This window comes from Rutidosis leptorrhynchoides, chromosome 8 (genome assembly GCF_046630445.1).
Source record: "Rutidosis leptorrhynchoides isolate AG116_Rl617_1_P2 chromosome 8, CSIRO_AGI_Rlap_v1, whole genome shotgun sequence".
Lineage (NCBI taxonomy): Eukaryota > Viridiplantae > Streptophyta > Magnoliopsida > Asterales > Asteraceae > Rutidosis > Rutidosis leptorrhynchoides.
The window spans coordinates 297,229,044-297,247,370 of record NC_092340.1 but is presented as its reverse complement, the minus strand read 5'-3'; the positions used below and the strand labels follow the sequence as shown (position 1 = coordinate 297,247,370).

General features: G+C 34.1%; 1 protein-coding gene across 1 annotated transcript; it reads left to right on the top strand.

The window, feature by feature from the left end:
* The first annotated feature begins 7,602 nt into the window (after positions 1-7,602).
* Positions 7,603-8,746, top strand: LOC139862652 (FCS-Like Zinc finger 3-like). Its single transcript, XM_071851273.1, has 2 exons — positions 7,603-7,783; positions 8,310-8,746. The coding sequence occupies exons 1-2, from the start codon at positions 7,674-7,676 to the stop codon at positions 8,467-8,469; spliced, it is 270 nt and encodes an 89-aa protein (XP_071707374.1). The 5' UTR covers positions 7,603-7,673; the 3' UTR covers positions 8,470-8,746.
* Positions 8,747-18,327: the final 9,581 nt, after the last annotated feature.

Sequence of the window (18,327 nt, the reverse complement as noted above, 5' to 3'; positions counted from 1 at the left end):
TATACACTAGCCACGATATAGCTAAACCATACGGAAATGATACAACAAAATCAGATTTATTATTCCCACCAGAATACTTAAACACCCTAAATTACCCAAATCTACCACCCCATGAACTAGAACTGAAAGTAGGCGTTCCCGTTATACTTCTAAGAAACATCAGCATTGCCGGTGGCTTATGTAACGGAACACGAATGATCATAACTCAACTTCGAAGCAAAATGATAGCCGCTGAGATTATAACAGGCACTAGAATCGGAGAAAAAGTTCATCTACCGAGAATAACTCTTATTCATAAAGAAACATCTTTACCTTTTGTATTTAAGAGAATACAATTCCCTGTTAAACTATCATATGCAATGACTATTAATAAAAGCCAAGGGCAATCTTTAAGCAAAATTGGTGTGTATTTACCTAAACCCGTTTTCTCGCACGGTCAGCTTTATGTGGCTCTATCTAGAGCAACTTCGATAGATGGTCTTAAAGTATTAATCAAGCAACAAGAAAAATATGGAAAAAATTATACCAAAAACATAGTTTACAAGGATTTCCTTCTAAATGTAGCCTTACACCAGGTCTTTTATGATATTATATATATATATATATATATATATATATATATATATATATATATATATATATATATATATTCATAAATTTTATCTAAATTCTACATGTATGATTTACATTATGTGCTATATTTATGCTGACACCTAATATATTTTAAAGTGTTTTATTATTTCTCTTAAGTGTCATTCCTAATCATATATTCAACACCACTACTAATTGTAACTTCAATATGTTTCTATTTCCTTGCAGAATTGAAGAAATAATAACTCCACTAGCGGAACTAATGCCACATGATATAGGGAAAACAATTGAAGCCAAAGTTTATCGTAGATGGATAATTAAACAACCGCCACATGAAACGGAGCTCGGATACGGGTACATGCTACTAGACAAAGAGGTATTTTCATTACAAAAAACTTTCAGCCTTTAAAAATAATTTAGTTACTATAAGTATTCGTTTGGTAAATCTCTTATGTTTGTAATAAATATTTTGAACTTTTTTACTATCATAAACAAAGACGCCTTTCCTTGATTAAATAAGCAAGTTATTTCTCACGAATCATATATTTAGAATTTGGCTTCCTATCCTTATTTCAGCCTTACATGATACCATTTGATCCATATAGTACTCATCAAAAAAAAATTATCCTCCTCTAAAACACATTTTTCTTTCTTCAGGGAAATGCAATACAAGCCATTGCTGAAGATATGAGGTTCTTTAACTTAAAAATCGATCTACACAATGCCTACAGAATGACAGATTTCGTGTGCAATGCATCACTTCCCCTGCAACGTATAGTAGATCATCAGACGACTTTAAAACTCGGGAAAAAAATTACGCAGATAAAACGTATACCGGCAGAAGGATTTCCATCACATTATTTTCGTTTTATTTCACACGATGAGCTTTACGCGAGAGCTACTGATAAAAACCAAGAAAAAACAAGCTACAACAACCCAGTACTCACAGGTAATATATTCTGCAAAGATTACCATATTTATACAGCACAAAAAAAAAATATATATATATATACAAATACACCTGAAAACCACAGATTACATGGGTGCAATACACTACATTAGCGGTGTTAACACATATGGAAACATAAACAAAGGATTCAAAAGGAACAGGCGGATCGACATCATCAACTTAAGGTACATGCTAACCATATCAAAATATTATATACACAACTGTTTTGTTACAAAAAAAAAAAAAAATCATAAACTCATACATCTTATCCATACAGCGACACCATTACCCAACTGACAATTTGGGGTGACCTAGCAACTACTTTCGATATGCAGTACTACGAAACCTTACCGAACCCCGTAATAATTGCAGTCTCATCATGCCGGGTAACAAAAAATGAAGGCAACATCCACCACTCTTACAATCATATTCTTTAACAAACTATCATATATATATATATATATATATATATATATATATATATATATATATATATATATATATATATATATATATATATATATATATATATTTATGTATATATGTATGTATGGATATATGTATATATTTATGTATGTATATATTTATGTACGTATGTATATGTATGTATATATTTATGTATGTATGTATATGTATATATTTATTATGTATATATGTATGTATGTATATATTTATGTATGTATATGTATATATTTATGTATGTATGTATATATTTATGTATATATGTATATGTATGTATGTATTTATGTATGTATGTATATGTATATATTTATGTATGTATGTATGTATATGTAAATATCATATGACTGCATACCATTTGTTTGCTTTATAATTCGTAACCAACAAATTCAACAGCTGGAAGGCCAGAATTATCAAGCACTCCCGTAACTCACTATTACCTAAACCCGGACATTCCAGAATATCATGAAACAATAAAGATGTAAGCACAAACAACATTGAATAAATCTGTGTTTCTTTACTCCTTATTTCACCCATGATCATTTATTTTGAGAAAACACAGGTACACACAAAAATACAATGCAAATCCGATGACTAATGTGAACAGGAACCGATGCAAAAACATAGATGAAGCAAAACAAAGAACCAAAGACCGGCTATCTGAATTAATATCAAGGAATCCGAACCTTTATAAAGTAACAAAGGCTCAACTCAATCAACAACTTCAAATCATAGCATATATACACATAACTAATAAGATACAACTTCTTGCAGAGAGCAATAATGACATGTGAAGCGACAATTGAAACGATAGACGAGCACAAAATATGGTGTTATAATGCGTGCAACGAGTGCAACAAAAAACTCGACAAGTTTAAAAACGGGATGAGATGCTTGGACTGCGGATACAAACCAAACAGCTACAGGTAAAAAAATATATTAAAAAAACAAAATTATATGATGTACTAACATTCAGAATACATATAGGAACTGCTTCAGAGTGACTATCAATGACGATAGTGCAATAGCTGGATTGACTTTCTTTGATGATATTGGAGAAAAAATAGTTGGTTATCCATGCCAATCCCTCATAACAGACCCTGATCCAGATAGCCTTAAACCACTGCCACAGCAGATAAAGGCACTTAAAGGAACTTCTCATCTTCTTCAATTCCAGCACACCGAAAGACAAGGCAAGTTCAAAGCCACAGGTGTCTTCAATTTACAACAACAAGGTAAGTACTCTAATGAAACACATATTTTCCAATCCCATTTTTTAATATAAGAACATCACACAGGACCAACTTCAACCGCAACAAGCTCTTCCAGCAACACCATACAAAAAGAACCCGACACACCAACAAAACTCCCACTTTCGTTCGAACCAGGTACATCTGCCCTAATACACTTTTTTTAAAATTCTTATCATATGCCACCTTTTAGATGAAATTACTTAAATAAAAGTAAGTAAATTGTAAGATCGTTACTTTAATAACTTCTTATAAGTTACAGTTCAAAGAAAGTACAAAAATTAATCTTTAAATATAGCACGCAATGTTTCTTCACGTTGTAGTCATTCGATTATATTATGTGCTTATTATATAACTGTAAAACTCAAGAATCACCCACATCTGGCTATCGTAATTATGTTTATATCATCGTATATCTTTCTATCTATCATCATGATCAATGGCAATTCCTATTCCAATTGCAGACACGCCAGCGAAATAACATAGGAAAAAAGAACGACGTACCAAAAAACAAACGCACCAAGCTGAAACGTCGTTCCCTTATGAACCAACTTTTGTAAAACTTTTGTCTACGTAGTTAGTTTATGTGGTCTATAAAGTTATGTACTTCATATAATTTTGTTGTAATAACGAAGTTATGTAATGTACTTTGTACGATCATCGTATATTATGTATGTATTTATGTTTTCTCATACACCACCAACAATAACATCAGCAACAACGCGCGGATAGCCAACACCTTGTTATATACAACCACTTAATTATATTACGGAGTAGAATTTTTCTCGTAGAATGCGTGACGGGTGAAAAATATTTATAATAAGTCTTATATTTAGGTTAAAATTAAGCAGTGTTATTAAATTTAAATGCTTCTAAGTACAAATGAAATCGGAGCAACAAATCTTCAAATTTTATTAATATAAGTAACTAAATGTGAAAATTATAAATATTTGAAGACTCATTTGTAAATGATCATTTTAATAATGTTTCTTACATGAATGTCTTCTCAAAGAGTAGTGGATGACACACATTTAAAATATGTAGATGATGTTTGTAGTAATTCTTTTGATAAAGTATTATCAATCATTAATTTGATATTATATTTTTCTTGTGAATGACCTTTTTTTCCTCCTAATCTTCTAACTTTGAAGTCACAACAATCATATGTTAGGGTTAATCTAATGATTGGTGTGCTTTGAAGATTGCTGAGTATAAGTCTCCGAGTATCAAAAGAGATTTTGCTCAAAGGTTCAACAAGTTGTATTTCTTGGTAATTTTATCGACTTATGATTATCACTGGAATATGACAAGGATAAAGATGAAGATGGAAGATATGTGCTATATAAGGGAGTTTATTGGTGCATAATGGAAAATCAAGTGAAGCTGAAAATAACGCCACATTCAAGAGGGGGGGGGGGGTGTTGATCCTCAAGGAAGTGTTATATAAGTCTGGGTAAAGAAGAAATGTTGATAGAACTAGGTCCTAGGGGGAGTTTGTTGGTGAATATAAGTCCCTAATTATATGAAATGAAGAAAGATTAAAGTTGGACGGGCCTGACGAACGACATACGGGCCAGATGAACGACATAAGCCCATCGAGTATAAATAGAGTTCAAGACTTCATTTGTAGGTTGATCGCCTCATTAGTGTTCCAGACATTTCCTCTCAACCTTAGAACATCCCAAAAACCACCAAGTCGAATAAACGACTATAGACATCGATCTAGTCTGATCTATACGATCTGGTTGGACTAATCGATACTCGAAAATTAACGATTTACTAGAATATAGATCTGGAGATCCGAAAAGCTCCATCGGTTTATGGAATAAAAAAAAAACTCAATAAATATAACTAGTTCTGACCATTTTAATTTTTAATCATTGATGGAGTACTGCATTCGCTAGATGCTTAAGCCACCTCTAACAGTGGCGTGCTCACCCATTTTAAGCCCAACACGCCTCCAACACGCTCCTAGCAAGGCGTGCTGGTGGCATTTGACTCAGGCGTGCTGGCTAGTGCCACGGGTAGAAAATCAGACGTGCTTGATTTTGATTGATCCTTTTTTATTTTTTTATTTTTTTTACTCAATTTTCAATCATATTTTAACACATCACTTGACACGCCACTCAATACGTCACTCATTTTTTACCAGTTTGACAGCACACTCGCCTAACACCTCACCACTACTCATTAATACGACAAAACGTCCGCCATTATTAAAGATGTTCTTATAATTTCACAGGTGGCCCTCTCACATGTGGGGACCTATTGGAGTCATGCAATAAAGTGCAAAAGTGGTAGACATATTTAAGTGGTTAATGTATAAATTTTTTTCAAAAAGTACATTGGTCAAATTTGTTTTGATGATGTAAATTGATAATTAATTATATTATATTGGTCATCGAAATTGAATGACTTGGTTACATATTTAAAATTATTTACACAGTAGTCGACGATTAAATTATATATATATATATATATATATATATATATATATATATATATATATATATATATATATTAAAACTCACGGCCGAATTCGTCGTTTCAGTTCTATTTAACTGTCGTTTTAAGTTTGCGTTCACACTACAAACAGTTCCTCAATTTCGGCTTAATTTACACAACGGCCTCCCAGGTTCACTTTTTTTCAGGGGTAGAAAGTGTAAATATATAATTTTATTAAAATTATAGAAACTAATTCCACCCGAATTTTCAACAGGCCCTATCTTCTCGTTCGGTCCGAGTTAAATTTTTCCGAGACCACCGTTCAACTCGAAAAAACCAGAGGGACCCAACGGGACTAACTATACGCGAAACGGACATCGTTAAAAAACACTAAATAACGGGCCCTATATTCTCGCTCGGTGCGAGTTAAATTTTTCCGAGACCACCGTTCAACTCGAAATAATTTTACGAACACAACGCGACTAACTATACACGAAACGGACATCGTTTAAAAACACTAAATATTTCGGGCTATATTTCATACACATACATACACGTCCAACAAACAACCCAACCTACTAGATATATTAGGTACCAAACAACTTATATTCAAATTCGACCGCGCGTTAAATATAACCGAAGCAATGCGCGGTCGAATTTTTTTCTAGTTATATACTAAAAGTCACGCTAGATTTCGTAGTTTCGGTTTTATCGGATTGTCGTTTTGAGTTTGCGTTCACACTAAAAACGGTCCCTCAACTTCGGCGCACTTTACACAACGGTCCATCAAGTTCACACTTTTTCAGGGGTAGAAAGCGTAAATATATAATTTTATTAAAATAAAAGAAACTAATTCCACCCGAATTTTTAACGGGCCCTATCTTCTCGCTCGGTGCGAGTTAAATTATTTCGAGACCACCTTTCAACTCGAAAAAATCAGACGAATCCAACGGGACTATCTATACCCGAAACGGACAACGTTAAAAAAACACTGGATAACGAGCCCTATATTCTCGCTCGGTGCGAGTTACATTTTTCCGAGATCACCGTTTAACTCGAAATAATTTTACGAACACAACGCGACTAACTATACGCGAAACGGACATCGTTAAAAAATACTAGATATTTCGAGCTATATTACATATATATAAATACACGTCCAACAAACAACTCAACCTATTAGATATATTAGGTTACAAACAACGTATATTCAAATTCGACCGCGTCGAATACAACCGCAGCAACGCACGGTCGAATTTTTTTCTAGTTACCAACTAAAAAGAGAGAATTTGTTTAACACATATATATATATATATATATATATATATATATATATATATATATATATATATATAGCCACAAACGATTTATTATACGTAGGATGCATCAAACTATAAAGTGCATAAATCTTAAAGGACCAAAAGCTAAATAACAGAAAAAGCTTCCTAAATAATTAAAAGGTTTTTGCCACTAGATTCAGGCCCCTCCGATTATAGAAAAAGAGAGTTGATCCGTACACCACCTCTATTTTGCCATACACCACTAAATAAATTTTTTGGACATTTTTACCCTTCCTTATATTCACCACCAACTCCCCTTAACTTCTCAAATGAAGGGTAAAACTGTCTAAATAATTGTTTTGGTGGTGTATGGCAAAAACAAGGTGGTGTACGAATCAACTCCCATACAAAAAGTAATGTTGTTTTTAAAACAATTTTAAATTTAAATCCCCTATTTCGTAGACGACTCTAGACTTTAGTAGACCCTGCTCTCACTGACACGTGTCATGAATCGATGAACTAGAACACGTTTTGGCCATGTTCCTTGATACACCCAATCCCAAACACCCCTCTTCCAAAATTCTATAAATGATCACCTCTTCATAGCATGAATTCCTTCCCACAGCCCCTCGATCTTTAACCCACGCACCACTAGTTCATCTTAACAATCATCATAAACCCTTTGCTAATATACACGCTATGAGTTCTGATTTGCTATCTTACGCCGGATACGAAGAACCCCATTTTCTTGAAGCTTGTACTCTTTGTTCTAAGCCACTTGGTTACAACACTGACATATTCATGTACAGGTATAAAATAAGTCAAACTTTTTTATGGTTATATCTTGTGTATTGAGTTGTACGTTAGGTTTTCTTGATTGTACCTTAAGAATATCACTCTGAAATATGAATAATTAATTTATGAGTACAGAAATTGATGCACCGAAGGGTTGTACGTGTGCATAAAATGGTTGTGCATATTGAATAGTTTGTACCCTATGAATTATGGACCATTTTTTTGTTTTTTTTTTACCTTCATTGGCTATTTTGATTATAAAAAAATTAAATTAAATTAAGATGGTGAATATTCACCTGAATCATATGAGAATAAACCAATATGGTAAAGTTTTGTAGGTTCATTGAACCTGAACAAAAGCACTTTAAGAATCTCATTTCAATAAACATAAACATAATGAATAAAACGAAAATAAAGATTCCATTTTATTAAAGGTTGTATTTTGTTTATAAAATTCTGTACCATATAAAGTATATAAATAATAAGTTATCAATATATAGTTTGAAGATTTCTAATGGGTATTTTTGTAATTTACTACAGAGGGAACACTCCATTTTGTAGCCAAGAATGTAGGCAAGAACAAATTGAGAGTGATGAAGCAAGAGAAAGGAGATGGAAAGTTTCATCTAAGAAATCAAAAGAGTGTTCCAAAAAATCTACAACAACTGTGCAAACTGGAACTCTTGTTGCTTCCAATTAGCTAATTCATAAGAATTTATTATGTGAAATGACATAATTACCCCTCTGATAAAATAATATATGATGGGAGGAGGGAGATGAGTAAACTTTTGTATAGAATAGATTAGTATTAATCAAGGGTGATTAATATAGGCTGTCATAAAATCCTGATATGATGATGGATGGTGATGATAAAGGTAGAAGACAAGGTATATGATGATCGATTGTGATGATCGATACCCTGAAAATACAAATTTTACTTCTTTCATTTTTATTTTCTTTTGGTTTTTTTTTTTTTTTTTTTTTGGGGCAAAAAACAAACAAAATATTATAAAAGTTAAAAGAACCTAGCCAACAAAATGATGGCCGGCCCAAATACAGAACATGGCACCTTCATAATCTTTACTCTATATATTAGAAAGGCCCAATATCAAAGTACCTAAGTGATCAAAAGCATTGAAAGGCATCGTACACACACATATGCTCAGTACAATACAACAAAAAATTGAATTACAGTAGAACTCAAGGGTTAAGAGTCCCAAAAGTAGAGTTAAAGCGGATAGCAAATCTTCACATATGAAGCCCACTCGAACGCTTTGTTCTTGATCATCTTTACAACACTCAGACCAACACGTGAACTCGTCGATAAACAAACTTTGTTTCTTGAAATCCAAAAGCTCCATATTGCGACCGGGCCAAATAACCATCTACTATTCCACCAGCGTAACAATGCCGTAGAGAGAAGTGCGACAAATAAAAATGTGAATAAAACTGCTTACCATTTCCATGTATTTTTGCCAGTGATGTGCTCCATAATTACTTCATTCACTTACGATTCTTGAGTTGCTAAGTATTAAATATGATATTTTGCCACATTCGGCCGACCATATTACCTCATTCCTTACTGCCAAAGCTTCTTGTATTTCAAGAAACAAACCAAAACTTTATTTCTTGTTAGGAGGGGTGGGGGGTTCCCCGTAATTCCTCATACCACTTATAAATTCATCGTAACTTTTAATTTCGACACACTTTTGGTTATTGTAACCATCATGTATTTTGGGCTTTATTTTGTAATGAAAAATACTCAACTTGGCCTTGATTTAAGGTATGTGGTAAATTTTGAATAATCTATATTGTCTAGCATATCAAATACTCAATCGGGCATTTTATTATTTTCAACTATAAGGTAAAAGATTAAATGTTTTTTTTTTTCTTTCTTATTATTCGAGAAAACGAGTAATTCGATCTCATACTTTAATATACACAACCTATCAAAATTATTCTATGATTATCTACAACCCTTCTATGACTACCACAATAAATTTGTTATGTTTCCAGCTATAACTATTATGTTTAAAGTTGAACGAGATAGATGAATTGTCATGTGTTGTTGCGAGCCAAGTCTTTTTTTACTAAGACATCTTTAACAATGATGGACGTGTTGATGGGTAGGGCCGTAGGGGTGGGCAGTGGCGACTCCAGGATGAAAATCCAGTGGGGTCCTAAAAAAAATTTCGAAGCTAATTATATTTGAATGGTAATTTAGCGGTTGTTTACCTCTAAGAAACCTTAAATTCTAAAAATACATGGGGTCTTATACTTAAATTTAGTGGTGTCACGTACAATTTGAAGAGTACATTATATTAAAATTTCCAAAGTAGTGGGGTCCTTTGACCCCACACTAACACACATAGAATCGCCTCTGGGGGTGGGGTGTTTGACGGGTGTGCTGTTAAATTGGTAAATAATGGGTGACATGCTGAGTGGCGTGTTAATGGGTAGGGGTGGACGTTTTAAATTTTTGTTATTCATTTTACTTATTATATAAAATGGTTTCAGTTTTTATTTTGTTTTAGTTATATTATTATTTTGTAAGTATAAAACAAATTAGATTAATAGAGCACACTTAAAATTAAACAAACGATTACAATATTTTTATATTCCTAAAAGTAGAAAATTAAATTCTTAAAAGTCCGAATACAATTACTACTTATTAAAAATTCTAAAAACATAAAATTACATTTATTAAACGCCACAGTTCCTGATTCAGGACTACTTCCAGAAATGAAATGAGCCGGATTAACTGTCCGCATGCTTAAATCCATAACATACAACTTGTAACACCCTGAAATTTTATGCATCAGAAAGTGTCAGTAAAGGTAAGCATCAGGAACCGCCACTAAAAGTTCACCTTATACTTATGTATTTTCAAAATTTACACCAGAATCATAATCTGTCAACCCGAGTCCCTGAACTTAAAAATAGAAACTTGGTTATCAGTCGAGCCGCGCCGCGGCTAGCAGTTGTGCTGGCGTCTGAAGTTTTGAAAAACTTATGTCTCCGATTTTGCCTTGGAGCTGCGCCGCTGGCCATTTAGGAGCGCCGCGCCTATTGCCCAGGCCAGACCCTTTTTAGCTCATTTTTAAAGGGTATTTTAAGGGGTGTTTTGGTCATTTCACTTTGAGGACGGGCTTGAGGCCATAAAACTGATCAAATCTTATCCATAACTCATTTCACCTATATTTCAAACATTTCCATCTTTAGAGAGAGAGAGGTGAAACCCTAGAGGGAGAAAGCTTAGAATCAAGGAGGAAGAAGCTAAATCTCTTCATTTGGAGTTCGGATCTTGTCAAATCCACTCCCTAGCTACGTTGTGGTGTTGAAGTAAGTTCCAATTCCATATTTTATTGTTTGATTTGAGTCTTGGCTAGAGTTTGGGGTTATTGATGTTTATAAAACCCATTTGTTTAGGAATTGGGGTATTATTTGGGTAAGACTTGTGTTTATATACCTAAAGATAACCAACCTAGGGTTTGAGGTTGTAATTGGAGTTTATGGGTCTTAAATTGTTGGTTGAATCACTAGCACACTTAAGTGTTAGTGAAATGGGTGTTATAGGGTTCATGGGTGACCCAAATACAAGTCTTGACTTTAAAATGGGTCATATGGGTAAGGGTTGACCTAGTGGGCAAGATGGGTATGAAAATACCCCAAATTTGTATTTGTTGGTGTTATTGGACTTTAATCACTAGCTTTTGGTGACAAATGATAGTCTTGACTTTGAATGGACGGATTTTGTGCAAATGGGTCATTTAATGCAATGGAGACATTAAATGCACAAGAGTTAAGTGTTGGTGTCTAGTCCAACTAGTTTGTATGTTGATTGTGTACCTAATGTAATAGGTACTTTACTTTGAAGTTTGAGGAGCGTATAATCATCACCTAGAAGACAAGGTGAGTGGAATAATTATATGCGTATGTATAGAGTTTATTTACTTGTAGGGTATGGGTTTGAAGTTCGATGTGACGATACCATATCCTTGTGTGTGTTATTGTTTGATGAGGGTTTAAAGTTTGGTGTTGACGATACCTCATGTATGGATTTAAAGTTCGATGTTGACGATGCCATACCACTATTGTAGTGATTTGATGAGGGGTTAAAGTTCGATGTTGACGATACCTCATATGTGGGTTTTAAGTTCGATGTTGACGATACCACATTAAATGGGACGGATGGGGTTTAAGTTTGATGTTGACGATACCATTCGCGGGGCTAGCCTTGAATACTAACGGATGTTTTGAACATCGATGTTTTGTGTGCTGCTTTTTATTTTAGCAAATTATATTGTTCGGGTTATATGCTTTGTTTGTGCTAGTTTGAGTATTCGAGATTTAGCGTTATACTTGTGATGGTATGCTAATTAAGTTGCTAGCGTGTATGCGGTAATTGTGTAAGTGATTGCAAGTAGGTAAATTATATATGTATGTGTATAATTATTGCATTCACTAAGCGTTTTGCTTACCCCTCTCGTTGTTTACTTTTTAGGTACAAGTGCGGAGAAAGGGAAAGGGGTTGCCGGGAATTAGATATTCTCATGATGATTGTGTAGGCATTGCTTTTGGAAGACGTCCTATTATTTTGGTTAGTTTAGCCCCAAACCATGCTCATGTGTCGTTTGGTTTAAAACTATCATTTTAAGATCGAACTTGTAACACATTTGATTAGGGTCCTTCTTGCATATTATGTAAACTTTAAACTTTTTGAACGTTTGGATGTTTTGTGTGAATCGGTGGACATCATGTAACCATTTAAAGTGGCGTGATAATAGTTTACTATTATTAAAAAAAAACTTTCGGGTATAAAGACGGGTTGGGTCGTTTCAAGTGGTATCAGAGCATGGTCTAAGTGATTTAGGTGACTTGAGATAGGTGCCTAAACTTAGACTTGAATGTGTATGCGTTTTATGCGGGGCTTGTAGGAGACGGGTCTGACCGGGTCTTGGTTAGTGCCTAGGTTAGGTGAACTAACTATATGATAATTGTTTCGTGTTGTGTTTGAAATTATCAAGCGAGATAGACGTTGTACTAGCGAGTTAATGCGACGTGCTCGCGTAACAATGACTAGCTACCATTGTTACGGGTGCAAATCGTGTTAAACAAGCAATGTACGACGAGTATTGAGCAAGATGGGGTGGTGTGGTGTACGTATGTCATTTCGTTTGTTTCGTTGTTTAACCTATTTTCGTTTTATAGAATGAAGATGAGAAACGGGCATGATACCGATAACGGAGGTACGAGTGAGGACTCCGAGTTTACGGCCAAAGTAGAGGCCATCTTTAAAAGTCAAAAAGTAGAATTTCTCGCGGATGTTAAAAAGGTCTTTCAAGAATCGTTTGATGAGCAAATAACTGAGTTAATCAACGAACGAATGAATGCCGCGATCGAAGGGGCATTCGAAGCTAGAAACATTTATCCTCGTGGTGAAGGGGGTGATGGTAATGGTGGACATGGAAGGGGAGACTTCCATTACAAGAATTTCAAGGATGCTCAACCTCCTATGTTTAATGGGGTGAGAGATCCGTTGAAAAGTACGTGTTGGATCTCCTATATCGAGGGGGCTTTCCGTACCGGTGAATGTCCTCCCGATAAGAAAATGAGATATGGTTCTAGTATGTTGCATGAAGATGCTAAGTTGTGGTGGGATGATAAAATTCAATTGTATGGTGAAGAGCAATGTATGAGCTTGTCGTGGGAAGAGTTTAAAAAGGAATTCTTTAAGGAATATCGGACTCAAGCCGACCTTAATAGAATCCGGGACGAGTTGCGCAATTTGCGACAAGGTTCGATGGACCTGGTTACTCTCAAGTCTACCTTCTTGTCAAAGACTCATTTTTGTCCGGAGTATGTTGGTGATGATCAAATGTTGAAGCAAGATTTTTCTATCGTACCTTAAGCGATGAGTTGAAATGTAAGATTAGTCGAGAATGGCTAAGTCTTTTGAAGAGTTGTTTGAGTTGGCTTGGGGTTTCGAACCGGAGGTGTCGAAGAGAAGTGATTTCTCTTTCTCTAAGAGAAAATTTGAAGGTTCAAGTCATTCGAACTTTTCGAACAAAAAGAACAAGAAGGGTTCCGAAAGTGTGAATAGCGTGAGGAAAGGTGGTTTCGAGAGTTATATCCCTACTTGCTACAATTGTGGGGTACGGGGTCATTTGTCCCGAGATTGTACAAAGCCATCTTCAACAACCAAAATCACTTATTTTAATTGTCAAAAAGAAGGACACCGAAAGTCGGAGTGTCCCGATTTGCGGGGTGATCAAGTTAAGAGGTTAGAGAAGGCGGTGGGTACGGCTAGAGGAAGAAACTATTTGATGACCAATGATGAAGCCAAACAATCCAATGAAGTTGTCTCAGGTACTTTCTTGGTTAACTCTAATCCGGCAAGGATACTATTTGATAGCAGTGCTAATTTATCGTTTGTGTCTCCAAAGTTTGTGCCTAAGCTTAATAAACGCTAGCTAAGTTAAGTCATCTGGTAGAAGTCGAAATATCGGATGGTAAGACGGTGCTAGGATTTGATGTGTGTAAAGATTGTAATTTTGTGTTTGGTGCCGAGACCTTTAAAATCGATCTTATCCCGATGACCTTGGGTGATTTTGATATCGTTGTTGGTATGGATTGGCTCGATCGTAATAGAGCCAATATTGCATGCCTTGAAAAGTTCATTCGTGTAAAGACCCCATGTGGGGGAGAGTTAATTATTCATGGCGATAAGCGAAGGAGACTGATATTAAAGCGAAGGTGTATAAAATACTATTAATTTTTACAAGGAAATACTATTAAATACGATACAATTTTACACAAGTTATTTATTTATTTATAGAGTGGATATACCTAAACCTTGCTACAACACTTATAGGCAGTGTACCTAATCGTACAGTAGTGTAGTTTTTAGTAAGTCCGGTTCGTTCCACAGGGATCTTTTAAACAAGCTTAACGCTATATTTTTAAAAACTATAATTGTAAAAATACAAAAATATATAAGAAATATTATTATTATAAAAAGGGGGTTTTTACCGTTTAATGACCGGTTTGTCGATTTTAAAACTTAAATCGCAGTTAAAACCTAATGTAAAATATTAAAAATAACTTAATTTAAAGCATAAAGTAAATAACGATAATGAAAGTGCGATAAAATAAAATTGCGATAATTAAAAGGTACGATAAATGACAATAAATTAAAGTGCGATAATTAAAAGTGCAATTAAATATGAAATATATAAATTATGCTTATTTAAACTTTCGTAATCATGATGTTTGACGTGTTGATTTTAGTTTATTACCATGGGTTAATTGTCCTTTGTCCTGGATTATTCAATATGTCCGTCTGGTTTTTGTCCATAACAGTCCATCAGTCATAAATATAAAGTGCGAGTGTCCTCGTCAAATTATCCTTATATCCGAAGTCAAATATTTTAACTAATTGGGGACTTAAACTATAATTATACCAAGTGTCCTTGTATATAATTCACCCCTGTTTTAATAAGTCCATTAACTATTAATTCATTCCCGTGTCCGGTTAAATGAACGATTATTAGTACTTATAAATATCCCGCCCATCGTGTCCGATCGAGTGTATATGGTTATTTATAGGTACGTCCAATTGTAAATCTTTATATTAAATTAACAAATTATTATTTAATTAAACAAATATAAAGCCCATTAATAGCTTATAGTCTAATTTCCACAAGTGTCGTTCTTTTGTCCAAACACCAATTATGGTACAAAGCCCAATTACCCCGTCTTTAATATTTAGCCCAACATCATGATTACTTCGTCTTAAATAAGCATAATAATAATTTAGCTACGAGACATTAAATTAAAAAGGTTGAACATAACTTACAATGATTAAAAATAGCGTAGCGTTACACGGACAGAATTTTGACTTACACCCTTACAACATTCGCTAACATACCCTTATTATTAGAATTTAAAATTAAAATTAAAATTAAAATATAATATATATATATATATATATATATATATATATATATACGTTGAATGATGGAAGAGAAAAAGATGTTTTTAGTCGATCACCAAACTGCGAATTTATAGGCATGTGGCCACAAAAAGTGGCCCATGCGATCGCATGGAAAACAAGCCTACAGGCCATGCGATCGCATGGAGGTAGGTACCAGCTCACATATTTTTGTTTTCAAGCTTGTCGACGTTTTAATAAATAAATATAATATATAAATAATTTTAAGAATTATTTAAATATTATATTATATTTATGTGCATAGTTGACTTGTAATTTTTAGTCCATTGCATCGAGCGTTGAGAGTTGACTCTGGTCCCTGTTCCGGATTTTCGAACGTCCTTGCGTACAATTTAATATCTTGTATTTTGCGTTTTGTGACTTGTACTCTTGTAATTTTGAGACGTTTCTCATCAATAATTTGAACCACTTTGATTGTACTTTGTACTTTTGAGCTTTTTGGTCGTTTGCATCTTGAATTCGTCGAATCTGTCTTTTGTCTTCACCTTTTATTATTTAAACAAATATCACTTGTAAATAGAACAATTGCAACTAAAAGCTTGTCTTTCTTGAGGGATAATGCTATGAAATATATGTTCGTTTTTAGCATTATCAAATATTCCCACACTTGAGCGTTGCTTGTCCTCAAGCAATATAGTCTTGAAATAAAAATATTAGAATCACTTCTTTATTCTTCACACTTTGTACATCAGTGATTTCTATACGGCGGTATAAACAATGATAGTAACGGTGTGGTTTACAGTCCCACATGACTATAAAAATTTAGATCCTTAAGGAAATTGGATCTTTATGAAAATATTTGATCTTTTGAAAATACGATCTAGCTTTTACCCTAGATAAGTTTTCCGGAATAACCCTTCACCGGTGTTTGCAAAATGTTTTTGTGGGTTTGGTGGGTTTCAGATTTGAAAATTTAAGCTTAAAACTTGCGGTTTTGTGTCACCCACTTGCTAACCTTGTATTGGGAAAGCAACACGTCCAGTATACTTGCTCCGTATATTACCTTTCGGTAAACTACCGTCCGATTGTAAAGGAAAGCGTTGAACAAGCAACTGTTAAGGCAATGTCCCCTAACATGCTTTTAATTATGGTCTATAACGTGTCGGATGCAATTACTATCCTTTGTAGGAGCAATATTAAAGCTCACCCTTATGGTTTTTAAGTCTGGCACAAGGTCCTGTCTTTGACCATGCTATGCAACCACCGTTCTTACGGTTGACACCCGATTTGGTTCAGGTGACCTAATGAATTCCAGGTGAATTCTTAGGATTTTACGTTCAATGGTAATGAACGCATTGAAAATGGATTTTCAGAAAACAAAGCGGTTTGTAATTTTGATCAAAATATTTTCTCGTTCAAGCTCGAGTTTAGATATCATCGAATTCCATGAGTTTGTAATTCTCAATCTTTAAGGTCAATCTCTAGGATTGAGTAATATCAGGCTTAAAAGCTGATTTTTAATCTTTAAGGAGATTATCCTTTCTGGGGGTCTGATTCATTAGTCTTATCAAGCTAATTTGCACGGCGCCCTCCCCATTTTACGAGACAGATCCTCTAATAGTTAGGATAAGTCTGACCACTTGGCGACCCTGTTTGATGCTGAGGTCCGTGGATTTCCTGCTGATTTTAGAGATGATTTTTCTAGATTTTTCGTCAACCTACAGCTGGTCTGAACTACAACTTCCTGACCTAAATCAAGAAGCGCGTGTCTTTTTCGGAAGACTTTACTTCCTTTTAATGATGGAATTGATTCATCGTGTAGATCCATCTTTCTTTCAAATATATTATAAGAAATTGGGTAAAACGGTTAATTTTGTCCAAAACAAAAGTATCCTAAGTTATTTGTACAAAAATATGTGATATATGTTCAAAATAACTTGGTAAATTTTTCCCACACTTGGCTTTTATTTTTCTTTCTTTGCCTTTTTATTGTCCTCTATTCCATTTTAAATGAATTCTAACATTTTGGGTTGTTTCTCAATTTATGTCCTTTCCGAGGTAACAATAATTTCGGTGTTAACACCTAATTTTATCGTTCATAAATATGTATAAACATGATTTTGAGTTCATTTAATTTGAAAATTTTAAAATTTTTTACTAGAATTGGGTAGTTAGTATATAAGACTAGGGCTGCTCTTTATTATCAGAGAGCACTAGATTCTAATACAACTACTGCGTTACTAGTATTTTTTAATGGTAACCAAGTGTATAAGTCAAATTTTTTTTTAAAAATCTGAAAGAATTTAACCCCTTTCCACACTTAAGATCTTGCAATGCCCTCATTTGCAAGAAATCAGCAACAATTTAAATTATTGAGGGTGATTAGCGTAGAAAAATGATTAAATTTTACCAAAGGTTCCAAACATATTGGCGTTTGTTTGCTGAATGATAAATGGTGCATATCATTTGTTCATTCCGTCTTGTTGTTACATCACATTTGTTTTTCGTTTTGTCTTCAAAATCAGTAGCTTTTGCTGAACTTAATGCCAGTCTTTGAAAATTGTTGTTTTACCCTGTTGTGTACAATTGACAATATACATACAT

Coding starts and splice junctions, on each gene's coding strand:
- LOC139862652 (XM_071851273.1), top strand. CDS start 7,674: ATGAGTTCTGATTTGCTATCTTACGCCGGATACGAAGAACCCCATTTT. Junction 7,784..8,309: donor ACTGACATATTCATGTACAG/GTATAAAATAAG, acceptor AATTTACTACAG/AGGGAACACTCCATTTTGTA.